The sequence below is a fragment of the Spea bombifrons genome, chromosome 6 (assembly GCF_027358695.1).
Source record: "Spea bombifrons isolate aSpeBom1 chromosome 6, aSpeBom1.2.pri, whole genome shotgun sequence".
Classification (NCBI taxonomy): Eukaryota; Metazoa; Chordata; class Amphibia; order Anura; family Pelobatidae; genus Spea; species Spea bombifrons.
The window spans coordinates 35,367,709-35,385,043 of NC_071092.1; the positions used below are offsets into that span (position 1 = coordinate 35,367,709).

A 17,335-nucleotide genomic window follows, 5' to 3' on the forward strand; every position below is an offset into this window, starting at 1 on the left:
ATAAAGTAATAAAAATAATGTTTTATAGTTATTTGTATGGCAAATAGTGTGACTCGGGTATGTTTAAGGGGTGCATGTGGGCACAAGAGCTCAACCACGAGATACATTATATGGGGCTGGTCTCCAAATGCTTCCAGGGCTACTTTTCATTTCCAGCAAAGCTTTAATTGGTCCATAACTACAATTTGTGTCCATTAGGTCTATTCTAATCCCTTCTTCTATCGCTTTTTTCTAGTATTTAGATGAAATTACAAGACATTACATAACATGTAAACAGGTTTAATGTGTAAGCACTTATCTTCATCATTCAATGTTCTTTAGATAATCAGGATAGCTAAATATACAGAAAGATACGATAAGATTCATTGACATAGCTACTGCAAATATTCCCTTTAATAATAGGTTATGTTAAACCAGCTGGGTTTTCTTTACACATTGGCTGTTCTAACCAATAGTTTTCTGCATTTCCTACTTTTATTGTAAGGCAAGAAAACATTTAAAGAAAACTTTTTTAAAAAAAAAGTTTGACTAGAGGGAACTCACAAGTACCAATTTTCAACTTGCGGGCAACTTACAGGTTAATGAATTTGTGAGTTGCCTGTTTCTTTAAACTTGCATACACACTCATTGGTTGTATGCAAGTTATGATTTTTATGTTTCTTCTTATGTAGTTGGCGTTATTACATTTTCAATCTGGACTTTTGATCAATTTGTGCAACTTTCTTGCTGAAAGTCCACATTTTAGTGAATATATTTGCATAATTGCTACAATGTATTTAAAAATTATTAGTTAACAAAATACCTTTGTTTGTTTAGAAGCAATTGCAACATGTAAAAATGAAAATAAACCATTTGATATTGGCGAATTGTTACTGGCAATTTTGTATCATGTCTCCTTGTTCCAGGACACACTGTGACTGCTGCTTCTGTTTAAAAATAAATTTAAGTGTACAAAGTTCATCTGTTGCATTGGCTATGCTAACTATTCAAGTCACATGGTGCTAGGAGAAGACACGCCCACTTGGAGTAAACCCCCCACTAGAGTTAAACATTAGCTTTCGTTCATAAACTATTGCATTGAGTTGTATTTGATACTTCGGAGTTGCTGATTTGAGTTTTGTCACTTTATTTGAAAGATTCATTGCAAGGAGCTGTTCCAAAAGCAGATTCACAAAATTATACAACCATGGCTCGCATGCTGAGCAAGGACCCAATGGATATTGAGGTATTTTACATGATGTCCTTGTTTTTTCTTCCCTAACAGATGTTTGTGCATATATAATACATCCTTTTATTGGAGAACATGCAACTGCAACTCTTGCTAACTGCATATTATGATAACTTGGATCCCTGCTGTTTAGTGGTTTGTGTGCTAAATTAACAGGTGTGAAACTTGATTTTCTATGTAAATAACACTAGAGGCTATATATCAGAGTCTATTTGGAGCAAAGGGGTTACTTCGCAAATGCCAGGCTTACAAAAAAGGGAAAATCATAACTGAAGCATGGAACCACTTAAAAATTCCAAAAATAATTATCATCCTGTGGAAGATAATGAATCATTTGTAAATAATTCATCATATAACATATATGAGTATAAAACATAAACAATTTCTAAAATGATTACAGTTAATTAAAGTAATGGCTGTATGTTACTTTTGGATATATATCTTAAAGCACAGATTGTACTGTTATAAGTGATATTCACTTTCCACAAGCTCTGCAGCGGTCTGAGTGAAATTATATTTGTTACAGCATTTCAGTGTCGGGCGACTCAAAGGTCATATGACACTTCACAACTTGATCCTAACCTCAATGTGTTTTGCTGATCAAATGTCTTGTTTAATTTCTGCTGAAATTCTTACCTGTATATTTTGCAAGTTTAAAATCCTATGGATTAGGTCTTAACCAGAGATTTATGCCCCTTCTGTTATTCTATCTAATGTAGGTCCTGAGCGCTTATATGACGTTTTTTCTCTATTGGCCAAATACAATTTATCAAGTTAAAGTAAGGCCTCTATGAAAAAAAAGTTGCTTAATCTATCCTTGTTCGATAGATATAAGTAGAAAATCTCCTAAATTTTATCCGCATTGTTCAGTCTGGGGATCTCCTTGTTTGTCCTTAATTTAAAGGGAAAATACAATATGCCTGACACTTCCATTAAGAAAGAATGCATATTAAAGTACTAAAAGGTAAAAAAAACAAAACACCAACAATTCAAATCAATGGGAGCACTTGCCATACATGCACGTGGGGGATTGAATAGACCAAAATAGTGCCAAAGCTGATTGGAGGTTAGCATATCACATATGCAAAGAGATGCAGAATACACTGATGATGCAGAATACACTGATCATATGCATTAACCCCTTCAGTTCCAGGGGTTTTTGGTACCTCAAGTCCCGGAGTAATTTTGCCATTTTGGCGGTCAGTTTAGCGATTATTCACCTTACCTGCATGTACCTGTGTAAACGCAGGTAATTAGCTGAAAATTTCAGATGAGAAATTTTGTAAAAACTAGCGAAAAATTATAATTTTTTTTATTATTACTATATCTTTTCTCTTCTGAATCCTCACAAAATTAGGTAAAGTGACAGAAAATCCCCTCCAAGTTTATCAATTCAGGTGTCCTGATTTCAGAAATACCTTTTATATAGAATTACCATACTTTCCCAGCATACTATAAGGTGTACATTATTCTTTACGAAGCCGTAGACTTTTTACATTAGGTATGATAGGATTGCAACAAATAAACCAAAAATACCCACAGAAGTATATATTTCTGTAAAGCAGACAACCCAGACTATTTTATCAGGGGTATTTGGGCATTCTTCATGCAGCTATTTGGCCACCAATAACTGTCAACGGTGGCCACAGAAAATATTAAAAAATTATTTTTTCCACCAACACTTCTGTGTTGCTTAGATTTTTTGCACAGGGTATGTGTGTGGGCAGAGAAACCCAGTCAAAATTGTTTTGTTGCATCTCCTGATTACAGAAATACTCCGTAGAGGGCCATAACCATCCCTTATATACTGTACCCTATAGGGTAGTATTTTTATACTCATGGCATAACGGCATTGGGGGTTATTTTTTTTGTATTTTTTTTTATGGCTAGAGGTCCTCTTAGGGACCTCTTGAACATGTTATTAATGCCAGTGATGTCACAATGACATCAATTAGCTCACTTTATTGTTTATTTTTTATTATTTATTGTATTATTTTAGTGGGGTTTTTTTGTTAAAAAAAAATCCCTAACACTTTTTTTTTTTTTTTTTTGCTGATTTGTGTTTCAGCATGTGAGAAACGTGAGAAACAACTCTCCTCTCTGCAACCCCCCTGCACCGATCACACTGTGATCTCTATGCAAGTCCCCATAGACTGTAACAGTTTTCCCAGCGCTGGCAGCTGTTACAGGCGACCACGAAGCAGAAAGCCAGCAACTGGTTTCTGCTGACAAAGGGAAGCCCAGGCTATCATCTGCTGACAAAGGGAAGCCTGATCTCCCTGCCGCTTCAAGAAGGTCAGGACGTACCGGTACGTCCATAGGGGTTTCTTGAGATGCATTTTATGGACGTACCAGTACGTCCATAGGGGACTGAAGGGGTTAAACTAAATATGGTGATTTAAATGTCCCTCTAAACTACCTTACAGAGCAGCAAATATGCTAAATCTAGAAGAATAGGAAAACATTTTGCATCATACGCTATGCATAACATTACCCCTTTAGCCTAGTAGCATTTTTTGCTTGATGCTAAACATAATCAGTTTTTCCTGGTCCACACACACATCTTAGTTTACACTGTAACAAATATACACCAGCAAGAAAAACAAAACAAACAGATGTCTATTTTAATAGATGTATGCATTCTGCCCATATTATTATGAATTATGCAGTTGACCCACAAGCACTTTGTTTCTGCAATTTACATACAAAATGAATTGTGAAAATTAGAATATGAAGTGTTTTTTAAGGACAGCCTATGACCCTGGCATTTTGCACTAAGCAAAAATAAATAAATCAATGTTAAAAAAAGGAGCTTGATATGAGTTTAGACATTCATTTACATGGAAATCACTATATCTGCATACTTCATAGACCTTTTCTATCCCCATGGGATTTAATATCTAATTATAGTGTATTGCTTACTGCATTCATAATACTATATTGGTATGCAAATTTTACTATTTAATTTTCCATTGATATTTTTAGGAAATGTTGTATACAACGCACAAAACTGTAAAAATGATCTTTCTGTTCAGAATGTAAATTCTATATGGTAAAATAACCAGCGACGTATTTGATTTACTAGCCATTTGTTAATAAACAAATAAAATAGGATATATTAAGTTAGGGTTCTTTTCTCACCATATGAGTTCATTTTAATATGGATTTGTCATTTAAAACATCTCAACTTTTTGTATTAAAAAATCAGATCATTTTTCCTCACCATAATCTTATTCCTTGCCAGAGGCCTTGCTAGACCCAGGGGCGTACCTAGAGTATTTGGCACCTGGGGCAGATTCTGTATGTGGTGGCACCCCCACACACACTTTAAAACTCCATAGCTTCTATTGTTAGGCAAACATTGACAGGGATACAGCATAACTGTTATTATTATATACTGAGGCACGCACTGCCGGTGCTACAGCATAACACCTATCACTATATACTGAGGCAGGCATTGACGGTGGTACATCATTACTGTTATTATATACTGAGGCACACATTGATGGTGGCACAGCATAACACCTATCACTATATACTGATGCAGACATTGACAGCGGTACAACATAATTTAGAAGAAAACAATACCTCAAAACAATCAGAAACGTTATCGCATTCCTCCGTTGGGAATATAATATGGGAATTATGATGTGAACGCACATAATGTTCATATAAAAAATGTTAGGGTTACCTTTTTTTTTTATTTAAATATCCGATGAGGAAAAATATTTGTAATTCATCATCAGGTTATTAGCTGTACCAGGCATGCATCACTCAATAAACAGAGCCTTCTTTTTTGGCTATTTTTTAATATTGGTATCCTATCCTATTATCATTTAGGAAACTTTATTGGGTGTGGGATATAATGTCAGCATAATCAATAAGGGACCCCAAAGCACAAGAGTCTTATATATGGGAAAGCAGACCCAAGAAAATAAAATTGAGACCCAGAGCTACAAAACATAAAATATTTATTTTGGACAATCTTGTTTGACTCTAAAGGAATATTCCAGTTTCTATCACTAAATATAGTGGATACTTGAATTGCAAAACTGAAATTATATGACAAAGGATAGCTTGTCTTTCAACTAAATAATATCACATGCCTTACATGTACTTAAATGTTATAATGAATGTCTACAATATCAAAACACATGGTGACCACACAACTCCTAATTAAAAGATACATAAAGAGTCATCTTTGTTTCAGATTATCCTTGGTGTCTATTTCTCAACGTTCCTAGTTTTTAATTTACTGCCCTGCTTAGTTTAATCTTGTGAGCAAAATAAAATTCTAAGGTGCATTGGTTAGCCTTTCTGTTGCAAATTAAACATTGTCCAATTAAAATCTTGGGATGCTTTAGAAATAGCCTGAGTGTGTGAATAGGTTTTTGCATGCGAACAAACTATTGTATATATTAGGGTGATATGTTGAAATTCAGGTACCAAACATGACATTAAGAAATAGACATATTGGCATAAGTTTGGAATTAAAGTTGCATGGGTTTACTTAACAGATAACATCTGGGAAAAGCAACCGTTCCCTCATTTCTACTGGCCATCGATGAGAGATGTTCCTCCTCCAAGAAAGGTAGTCTAAAGGACAACATTAACTTGAAAGATGTAGTTATAGAAAGGGGCCCTTGACATTTTTGATGGTTCATATATTTGCCCAAGAAAAAGACACCAACTGTTTGATGTTGCATGTTATACTGTATATTTTTGTAAAATCTTTCATATTTTTTTGGGAATTCACTAGAACATGCTACAAAGACAGCAACTTAAAATACTCAAAATATTTAGGGTCTGTAATGATTTTATAAACATTGACATGCTTTTAATTTTTAGGAAATTTTTATCATCATACCTCCCCCTCCCTCCTCCGTAACTGATAAGTGCTACTCTTGTGTTTCACCTGTGGAAGGTGCCAAATAGACATTTCCTTTCCTGTAAGGGCTGTTGAGAACAATTGATTTCTTCATTCTATTTTTACTTTCCCAAAGTTTAGAAATCTTATCGAATCACAAATGGCCTACAATGCAAGCCAAATGACCGAATCCTAGTATTGCTATTGTGTAAGGGAGAGAGGGGTTATAGTTCATTGATTCTCTATATCTTAAATTGTGCAACAGATTTGTAGTAAACATAAATCTATTTTATCACTTAAAAATGGAGAAACATTAAACTATAACCCCTCCCTTTCCATCAGCAATACTAATATTCCGTTTTGGGGACTAGGGATTAAGATGGTATAATTTATCTTAATTTAACTTAGTCTCAGTAGCTTGTAGTTGAAACTGTTTTACGTTATAAGTCAACTGCTGTCATACAATTCAAAGTTTGCTCCAGGTATTAGGAGTTTCTAGTCAGTATATCTCATTACAACATTTTAATGTACTGTTGGCGAATCACAATTGCAGAGCATGAAGTAAACTAGATAAAGGGATATTTCTTATCTGTCTAGAGACCCATTAAGTGATAAATTATGTACTCGCTCATGGAAAGAGATTCTGAAAGGTATAAAACATATACAGCATGTATTGTTTCTTGGTCATACTGGATGTTTTTCTCATTTAGCACTTTGCTTCTGGCACTTATCTTGCTTTAGGGAAATCATGTACTGTAAGCAGATCTCAGTATTGAGTTATATTCCATATTACATATTGACAGATGTACCTGTGGTCTCTTGAGTACAGACAGGTTACATTACAGTGAAAGAACTTTTGAATTCCCATGGGTTGGTAAGGGGTTAATTTAAAAAATGCTTAATCTTTAATAGATTCTTCTATTAAAAAAATCTGTCTTTTTAAATTATTTTTTTTAAAAATGTAAAAGAATTATTGGGCAATAGATTTTTTCCTTTACAATATAGTGTGTTCTGTGTTTAATATCTACTCTATATTTGCATTATACCTGAATTTTCTGTTGCAAACTTGCATTTTTTGCCAATCCATATGCACTCACATTTTAGTGAATAGAGTTTCATTTCAAACTGTGTTACAAGCACGAGTGTTGATAAAAGTTCATATTGAACAAGTGAATAGTAGCAATTATAAACATATACTATTTTCTTTTCTCGATATAACACTGTGACAGAACTCTCCATTGCTGGGGCCACTGGAGAGGCCAGACAGCAAGCCTCCTCCCTATTGACTATGGACCTTGGCTTTGTAACGACTTCTGTGTCTACCCCCAGATGTATATCATCTCATCATATAAGTCAGTCGACCGCCCCCCCCAGTTCCTCCACTACAGACATTTACCCTGGCCAAGTCATCCCTGGAACTGATTTTGGCCAGTAATAGATAGTGGAGGTTGGGATTCCAGTGTATTGTTAATCCCTTTACTGACCCTGTTGTCTCTGGGAGGCAGATTAAGGGGACAGTTTGTATCCCAATATCTTGATTTATGTTAATGTGTGATTTGCTGGCTATATCCAGCCATGTGTGTGAAAAGTAAAGTAGTCTTCATTTTGGTTATACCCTACACTGAGTCTCGGCTAGTGACTGGGAAACCGGGGAAAGAGTGTGTTGTCCCAGGCTAAGGAATCACAAGACAGCGGAGGGAGTCGGTCAGATTATCCAGCTCCGTGACAAGTGAAATGTACATGTATGAAAGTTTTATATTAACTACCTGGGACATATGTTGACATTTATACCACTTTTAATAAAATCGATAATGCTAACCATTAATAGTGCGCTACTCCCCCATCAAAAGAACTTTCTAACTGGGGTGAATGGGTAACACCAGATATTTTTAGGTAGGGGAGAATTTTTACTTTGAGTAGGAGTAAATTATATGTGTATGTTTGTGTGTGTATATGTATGCATATATATAATTTGCTCTGTAGTATGTTTTGCAGTAAAAATTAATTACAGAGAAAAACATAAGTAGGCAATGAAAATGAAACCAGTATTTACAGTGCATAACACAACATAAAGATTTCCATTAATATATATATATATATATATATATATATATATATATATATATATATATATATATATATATATATATAAAACATCCCTTTTGTACAACATTTTAAAGGTCTCTCATTTTAAGTCAGAACTATATCTATGTTTTTCTCCGTGGAATCCTTCTAAATGCATTTATTTTAGCAGCAGGTTGTCCCCAGTACAACTTTTGTCTTAGGTTCAAAATACAGGTTGCTTGCCTGCCTGCCAAGAAAAAGAGGTTTATTATGACACAAGAAACTACAATTTTGCTGATGGAATGGCATTGAATTGACTAGTTAGGGATGCATGACATATGCCCCTATAAAAAAAGAAGAGAGTGGATTTGTGACCTCAAGTTGAGCAGTAGTTGACTTTTCCCAGGCAGGATGATGTGGCTCTCGGTATGGAGGACAAGCTCTTTCTTTTCAGCTTTTTCCATAATAACATTAGAAAATAAATGGTGTTAAGTGTCACCTGGAGCATTTGAAACGAAGCAGCATACTATGTAGGTATAAGGAGAAATATAACTTATTTTCTTAAAAAGTGAAACTATTTACATTGTTTTGCTTTTCGGTAAATGCAATGCTTTGCAGAGAAATAGTTTGCAGTCTCACATATTGTGATGTAAGTGTTTACTACTTATTAAAGCAGATATTTTACCTTTTCCAGATTCCTACATTTTATGGATCTATAAACTAAATAAATAATTATATTATTAATATATTATAATTATCTACATGATTTGCATTTACATATATACTGAAACCTCACCTAAACTGGAGAAGATATCAAGCTTAGGGTCTGCTTGATTAGTGGGGATTTTTCATTAAGTTAACGCTCTCCTGGTATTGGTGTACTGGGCTTGGCTCAACAGGGGGCCCTTTAGAGAGCAGGGAAGCTGCGACCATTTATTCGCATGGGTCTCAGAGCCCTTTCTAAGTCTAAGTCCTTTCTAATTTCGAACCGGCATGGTGTGCAAGCACCGGACCCTAAGAGAGGTAAGGGAGTGGGCAAGGGTATATATGTGTTGTATGTATGCGAACATGACTATGTATATATATACGTGTATATGAGCATCATTGTCTATAGATACATGTGTGTGAGCATGCATGTCTACGGATAAGGTTGTGTGAGCATGCATGTCTACGGATAAGGGTGTGTGAGCATGCATGTCTATGAAAGCAGTTGTATGTACGAGCATAAATGTGGGTTTGTGTGTTAGCATAGCTGTGTTTAAGTGTGTTTACATACATCATGTGTACCAGAGTGTGTGTTGGAGGGAGGGGCAAGGAGCAAAGAAGGCACAAACAAGCTGTTTGAGGGTAATGATGGCACAGACAAGTTTGAGGACAATAATGGTACAGACTAACTATTTGGGGCAAAGATGTTAAGGGGCTTTAGCAAGTTAGGGGCAAAGGCTTCTGGGAGGTTAGGATGACACTGATAATCTGCTTGGTGGCAAAGATGGTACTCACAAGCTGTTTTGGGCAAAGGTGGCACCGTGGGATATGTTGCTTGGTGAAGTTGGGGGGGGTTGTGGTTTCTTCTCATGCCCCTGCATGGGTGCATGGCACAGAATCAGTCAGTAATGGTGCTCCCAAACTATGAGGTAAAGGAGAAGGGAAGTAATGTGTGTGTGTGTGTGTGTGTGTGTGTGTGTGTGTGTGTGTGTGTGTGTGTGTAAAAAATACCACCAATGGTATATTATCTAAGAACCACAGGCATACCCCAGCTAAAGTATACACTTACAGGAGCCACACTGAAGTGTGGATAAAATGCAGGCAAGATAAATCCAGAAGTCCAATGCAAACAAATCAATTCAACATCTTCTCTACACGTTTCGCCCAGGCATGCGACATAGCTCTCCAGACGAATGTGCAGCATGCTGCAGGCTGGGAGTAGGGAAGCTAAGCAGAGTACAGGAGAAACATAGCAAGCAAGGGGGCGGAGCAAGGAACAGGGAGACCGAGCAAGAAACATAACCAGACAATACACACATGGTACAGGACACAACAAAGGACAGGGAACAAGGCAAGGAACACAGGGGATGGAGTAAGGAGCCGAGATCCTCAGACGCTTCTCCTAAGCAAGGATAGGAAATCTTAACGTGGACATGGGGAGAGGAGAGAGGAGAGATCCTCAGATGATTCAGGGAATAGAGGGCAAAAGCACATAAGAGACAGACAAACATGAATACAGGAACTAGCCTAGGACTATGTGATAACAATTGGAGATTCCGTCACATCGTATGGCCATAGTATGCTTAGCCCACCACTATGCCAAAGTACTCCAATATTCGGTGTGTCCTAACGCTAAACCCTGCCTACTGAATTATTAATAAACTGAAACTAAACATTGAATCTAAACACAAGAAGGACATAGACTGCGACAAACATAACAAACGTGTGGGGCACACCTTATAAAGGAAACAGAGCACAGAACAGTGCATATGGAAATCCAGGAATGGATTACAGCAAAGGGGAAACTCTAGCGAGATGGGGGGAAACTAGGGAGACGAGGGGGGGCACAAGAGAGAAGCAGCTTCGCAGCATGAATGGAGCCTGACACCTTTTAATATTCATTTATCATGGACTCTGATGTTGTGACAGATGTATTAGTACAATATATTCAGATATTCTTACTTTTGAAATCTTATGGTTGATTTTAGCTAGTGATGAGTCAGGGATAGATTATCACAATTTAGAAGAAGAATATAGTTGTTATACTTGTCAAAAGTACTATGAGAAAGGCAAGTAAAAAAGGATGCCTCATCAACTGTGAACATAATGAGTGCATGTAGGTTACAATAATGTATTATCAACATGATGCCTTGATTGAATCTATTCTTAAACCTACATGATGAATATATTTGACTTTCTGTGTGTTCAGTAAATTTACTGTAAATGTAAAATTCCTTCAAGTACGTCTAGAAAAGGACACTCTGATATCCATGCATTATTAAAAACACATTGAGAAGTATCAATATATAATTCCAAAAAAGTTAATGAATGTGCCTTACATGTTTGTTTGTCTACTTGGCATATTTGCTTATCAACATGTATATTTGGCATGTTAAAATACATTTCCACTAAAATATAGCCATATTCTGTAGTTATTATTGGGCAAATCAGATGTAAGACAGCAGTAAGTCAAGGTAGATCCCAGCCTGTCTCACATACAGTAGCTTAAGCACAAATCAAGCTGAGTTACATTCTACAGACACCACAAAAGCTCACTGTTTAACAGAACACTTAAGTTCTGAATCAGCTTTAGCTTATGTTTTTTTCTACCTCCTGACAAGCTGGACAAAGCCAGGCACCTTACTTGCCCGGTAGACTGACACTTAATGTGAAGTGCATTTGATTATTATGATTGACATGAATTATGTGAACCTAAGGGCCAACATGTCATAATAATTTCTCCCTAAAATATTTATAATCCCTTTTCTATAAAAAAAAGAATGAAACTGTTCTTGGTTCTAATTGAATGGTTATTATTCTGTTGGCCTAAAAGGTCTGTCTGTAGACAACATTTTTGTTCTGTCCATGTTTAATTGCTATTTTTGTCATCCATTAAGCCCTTGTATTTCTTATGTTTTATTTTGCGTGATAATTTTCATAGACTTACTGCAGTGCCATCATGCAGTTGTACTATGGTGTACACCATGGCCCCCCAGTCGGAAAGAGACTTGAGAGCCTGCATCAGCACTGTAACGAGCCATTGTTGTGCAACTATGCTTTAGACATGCGCATTCATATTTGTATGAATTGCAAGTTTTTGGCAAATTCAGTTATTCACACAAAGCCATGAAAAAAAGGCCTTGTCCCTGAAGCGGGCAAAAACAAAAATCTGCTATTCTTTTATCTTTTCTCTCTTGTATCTTCTATCCTTGTCCGCACTTCCGCGGACATAACCTGGCGAATGTATGCTAAACTGGCGGTACTTCCAGTAACGTCTTCTGCCCAATCCTCCACTTGTGGGAGAGAACATCACAGAAAGTGCCTCCATTTTGTCCTAGGGTGAACTTCCACCAAAATCGCAACACTTTTGCTGATGTCCTTTCCTTTGATTGGAGGATCAAGGGAGAGGATGTCAGTGAAAGCACAGTCAATCGATGCCCACTGAATATTTCTTGCAACTCAGTGTTAGATGGGGTAAATATCTCTCACTAATACAATGCTGAGCAGCAAATGAGTTCAGCATATACATCTCCTGCTAGGCAATGGAACTGGAGGGCAGGGGGAAAACTAAAAATCATGATAAGGATGTTGATAAATGATAAATTCCCATTTATATGGGAAAAAAGTTAAATTTAGTGTGATGTCAGGCTTATGCATTAAGGTGCATTTGATGGCCTTTGGATGAGGATTTTATTAAAGCATTTCATTACACCAGTGCACTTTGTATGTTTTTGTGGCTTGTCATACATCTTACACATATTTGGATATATTTAGTATAACAACTTTTACAACAAGCAATTGATTATTTTTGACAGCTTCAATTTAAAAATAGCCTAGATCAAAAACAAATGCTTCTGTTTCTTATAAGTGACAATGCAGTTCACTTTAGATAACTTTCAGTGTCTTGTACTTTAAAGTACAGTGCTGTTTTCTGTCAACACCAAAGTAGCAATCATTGAAAGATTTCAAAGTGGAGCAAACTGCTACTTCTACGTTTATAGCATCTGACCCTTAATGTCATCACTCGTAAAAGTAATAATAAAACACAATTGAGGTAGGATCTTATAGGAAGGAGGAAAAAAGATAACATTGCTGTGTAAATAAAGACTAAAGAAAGTCAAAATCGTCCAAAAAGGGGAAAAAAATAGAAAAAGAATACACAATCTATCCAGCAGGGGAGTAATTAACAAGGGTTTAAAGGTAGACCAGCCTATTCTTAACATTTAAGAAACAATGTTTTTCTTTAAAATGCTAAAAGTGCACCAAAGACAGGCCATGTATACAGCTGACCAAGTTTGGTTGCATTTCTGCTCTCAGTTAAGAACGGGTCCGGACTGGCAATTGGGCAAACCAGGCTAGATGATCCAGGTCACTGACATTTGCTGCCAAGGCCATGTGGCCCCACTCTATGTGTGTATGAGAGTGTAGCACACAGCTCCCTTTATTCAGCCAGCAGCCACTCATACAACATTTAGCAGCCACTGGCCTTAAAGTGCCATGGACGGGCTTTTCCCCCGATCCATGAAACATCATACCGGTATATTTGGCTAGGATTAGAAATGCAGCCAAGTTAAACTGCCAAATTAGAACATTGTTTATTATTAGTCAAAACTAGACTTGGGCACCAGGGGGCTCTTCGTGTTCGTCTTCGTGCTCGTCTTCGGGGGAAAAAAAATCTTCGTATTCCGCGAATATTCGCCCGTTCCTGTCTTCTCTTCGGGCGAATATTCGCGGACATTCTTCGTGCTCGTTTAATCTTCGTTTTCCTCCTGGTTGCCTAGCAGGGGTTAATACGGGGTTAATAACACATCACAGCAGCAGCAGCTGCCGTGAAGGTACGTGTGTGCAGCTCTATTGGTCGTTTCGGCAGGGGGCTGGTCTGGCATCAACGAGTGAATTGCAGAACTGCAGAATGCACTTCATTCGTTGATGGCAGGCGAGCCCCCTGCCGAAACGACCAATAGAGTTGCACACACATACCGAGGTGTACTGTCCATAGATGTTTAATAAAAGAATAGGGAATATTTTACATTTTTAAATTGATTTTGGACCACTTTACATGCCTAACATTTGCTACCTATTTACAATGGCATACTTTGCAACAACCCAACTTACTTATTGGACAGGACTGGAAAATAGCAGGACTGTCCACCAAAATCTTGGGTGTGTTGGCAGGTATGCTGATGGAAAAATGTTGGACAAGAACTAAAAAATAGCTTAGGGTTAATGTACGGTTATGGTTAAGATTAGTAGCAGTGCACTGGTTTGGTTAAAGATGGATTATGTCTAAATAATAATAATTTAATTTTAATGTTTTTTTTAAAAAAAAAATAGGGGTTTATTTAAATGTATTTTAAAGTTAGATTTATTATTTAGTACTTGATTATATTTATTAAATGTTTATAGTAGCGTTACCTACCGAGCTATAACTACCTATGTGTATTTGCATTTTGCATACCTAGTTTAGCTAAATTAGATGGGACAGGACTGGAAAAAAGCAGGACTGTCCCTGAAAAAGTTGGGTCTGTTGGCAGGTATGTGGATGGAAAAATGTTATAGGGTGAAGTGTGAGTTATAGTGTTAATGTAATGCTATTAGTGAGTGAAGGCCAGGGCAAATAAGGAAAAGGTCCTTGTGTTTTGTGCATTGTAAGTGTGTGTGTATGTGTGTTATGTGTGATGTCACTGTGTGTTATATGTGTTATATGTGTTATTGTGTGTGTTATGTTTGGTTGGTTGTGTATCAGAAGAAAATTAATGAAATGGAAAAGGAAATGGGAAAGGCAAATGAGTGGGCAATTGGCGACCCGCTCACCTGTTTCACCCCAGGGCAAAGCACCCAAACACTGTCAGTCTTAGACGTTTGGCAGCAGACTTCCAGAGCTCAGACACAAGGCCCTAGCGTAAGCTGGCCACTCCGGCGGAGGTAGCAGGCGTTGCCACACCGCAAACAGAGGCAGCCAGGGGGGAGAAACTGCCCTTACCATTAGGGACATTTTGGGCATGACTCTAGCCAGGAAGCGAACTGGCAGAGAAGAGATGCTGGCACCACCACCAGCAATCAGCATTGAAAAGGCGAATGAGTGGGCAATTGGCGACCCACTCACCTGTTTCACCCCAGGGCAAAGCACCCAAACACTGTCAGTCTTAGACGTTTGGCAGCAGACTTCCAGAGCTCAGACACAAGGCCCTAGCGTAAGCTGGCCACTCCGGCGGAGGTAGCAGGCGTTGCCACACCGCAGACAGAGGCAGCCAGGGGGGAGAAACTGCCCTTACAATTAGGGACATTTTGGGCATGACTCTAGCCAGGAAGCGAACTGGCAGAGAAGAGATGCTGGCACCACCACCACCACCACCACCACCAGCAGCATTGATAAATTGGAAAGGCGAATGAGAGGGCAATTGGCGACCCGCTCACCTGTTTCACCCCAGGGCAAAGCACCCAAACACTGTCAGTCTTAGACGTTTGGCAGCAGACTTCCAGAGCTCAGACACAAGGCCCTAGCGTAAGCTGGCCACTCCGGCGGAGGTAGCAGGCGTTGCCACACCGCAGACAGAGGCAGCCAGGGGGGAGAAACTGCCCTTACAATTAGGGACATTTGAGGCATGACACTAGCCAGGAAGCGAACTGGCAGAGAAGAGATGCTGGCACCACCACCAGCAGCAGCAGCAGAATTGGGAAAGGCGAATGAGTGGGCAATTGGCGACCCACTCACCTGTTTCACCCCAGGGCAAAGCACCCAAACACTGTCAGTCTTAGACGTTTGGCAGCAGACTTCCAGAGCTCAGACACAAGGCCCTAGCGTAAGCTGGCCACTCCGGCGGAGGTAGCAGGCGTTGCCACACCGCAAACAGACGCAGCCAGAGGGGAGAAACTGCCCTTACCACTAGGGACATTTTGGGCATGACACTAGCCAGGAAGCAAACTGGCAGAGAAGAGACACTGGCACCACCACCAGCAGCAGCAGCAGCAGAATTGGGAAAGGCGAATGAGTGGGCAATTGGCGACCCACTCACCTGTTTCACCCCAGAGCAAAGCATCCAAACACTGTCAGTCCTTGGCGTTTGGGAGCGGACTTCCAGAGCTCAGACACAAGGCCCTAGCGTAAGCTGGCTACATTGGCGGAGGTAGCAGGCGTTGCCACACCGCAGCAAGTGCAACCAGGGGGGAGAAACTGCCCTTACCATAAGGGACATTTAAGGCATGACACTAGCCAGGAAGCGAACTGGCAGAGAAGAGATGCTGGCACCAGCAGCAGCAGCAGCAGCAGCAGCAGCATTGGAAAAGGCAAATGAGTGGGCAATTGACGACCCGCTCACCTGTTTCACCCCAGGGCAAAGCATCCAAAGACTGTCAGTCCTTGGCGTTTGGGAGCAGACCTACAGAACTCAGACACAAGGCCCTAGCGTAAGCTGGCTACACCGGCGGAGGTAGCAGGCGTTGCCACACCGCAGCAAGTGCAACCAGGGGGGAGAAACTACCCTTACCATCAGGGACATTCGAGGCATGACACTAGCCAGGAAGCGAACTGGCATTGAAGAGAGACACTGGCACCACCACCAGCAGCAGCAGAATTGGGAAAGGCGAATGAGTGGGCAATTGACGACCCGCTCACCTGTTTCACCCCAGGGCAAAGCATCCAAGCACTGTCAGTCTTTGGCGTTTGGGAGCAGACCTACAGAACTCAGACACAAGGCCCTAGCGTAAGCTGGCTACACCGGCGGAGGTAGCAGGCGTTGCCACACCGCAGCAAGTGCAACCAGGGGGGAGAAACTACCCTTACCATCAGGGACATTCGAGGCATGACACTAGCCAGGAAGCGAACTGGCATTGAAGAGAGACACTGGCACCACCACCAGCAGCAGCAGAATTGGGAAAGGCGAATGAGTGGGCAATTGACGACCCGCTCACCTGTTTCACCCCAGGGCAAAGCATCCAAGCACTGTCAGTCCTTGGCGTTTGGGAGCAGACCTACAGAACTCAGACACAAGGCCCTAGCGTAAGCTGGCTACACCGGCGGAGGTAGCAGGCGTTGCCACACCGCAGCAAGTGCAACCAGGGGGGAGAAACTACCCTTTCCATTAGGGACATCTGAGGCATGATTTCAGCCAGGAAGCGAACTGGCAAAAGATACTGGCACCACCACCAGCAGCAGCGTTGGAAACGGAAAAAGGTGAATGAGTGGGCAATTGACGACCCACTCACCTGTTTCACCCCAGGGCAAAGCATCCAAAGACTGTCAGTCCTAGGCGTTTGGGAGCGGACTTACAGAGCTCAGACACTAGGCCCTAGCGTAAATTGGCTACACCAGCGGAGGTAGCAGGCATTGCCACACCGCAGCAAGTGCAACCAGGGGGAGAAACTACCTTAAACATTAGAGAGAAAAAATTTAACTTTCCAAGCTAAGAGCTGGGTAACCCAATTTGGGCAGATTGAATTTAAGAAAGGCAATCTGCTCCATCAGATGAGGT

The 17,335-nt window shown here is 39.6% G+C and overlaps 1 protein-coding gene across 1 annotated transcript in view; it reads left to right on the top strand.

The window, feature by feature from the left end:
* Positions 1-1,061: 1,061 nt before the first annotated feature.
* The window catches only part of DPYD (dihydropyrimidine dehydrogenase), a 325,720-nt gene continuing 309,446 nt past the window's right edge, over positions 1,062-17,335 (top strand). The window contains exon 1 of the mRNA XM_053470008.1: positions 1,062-1,225. Within this exon, the coding sequence (XP_053325983.1) occupies positions 1,187-1,225 (39 nt within the window). The 5' untranslated portion in view covers positions 1,062-1,186. The remainder of the gene's footprint in view (positions 1,226-17,335) is intronic.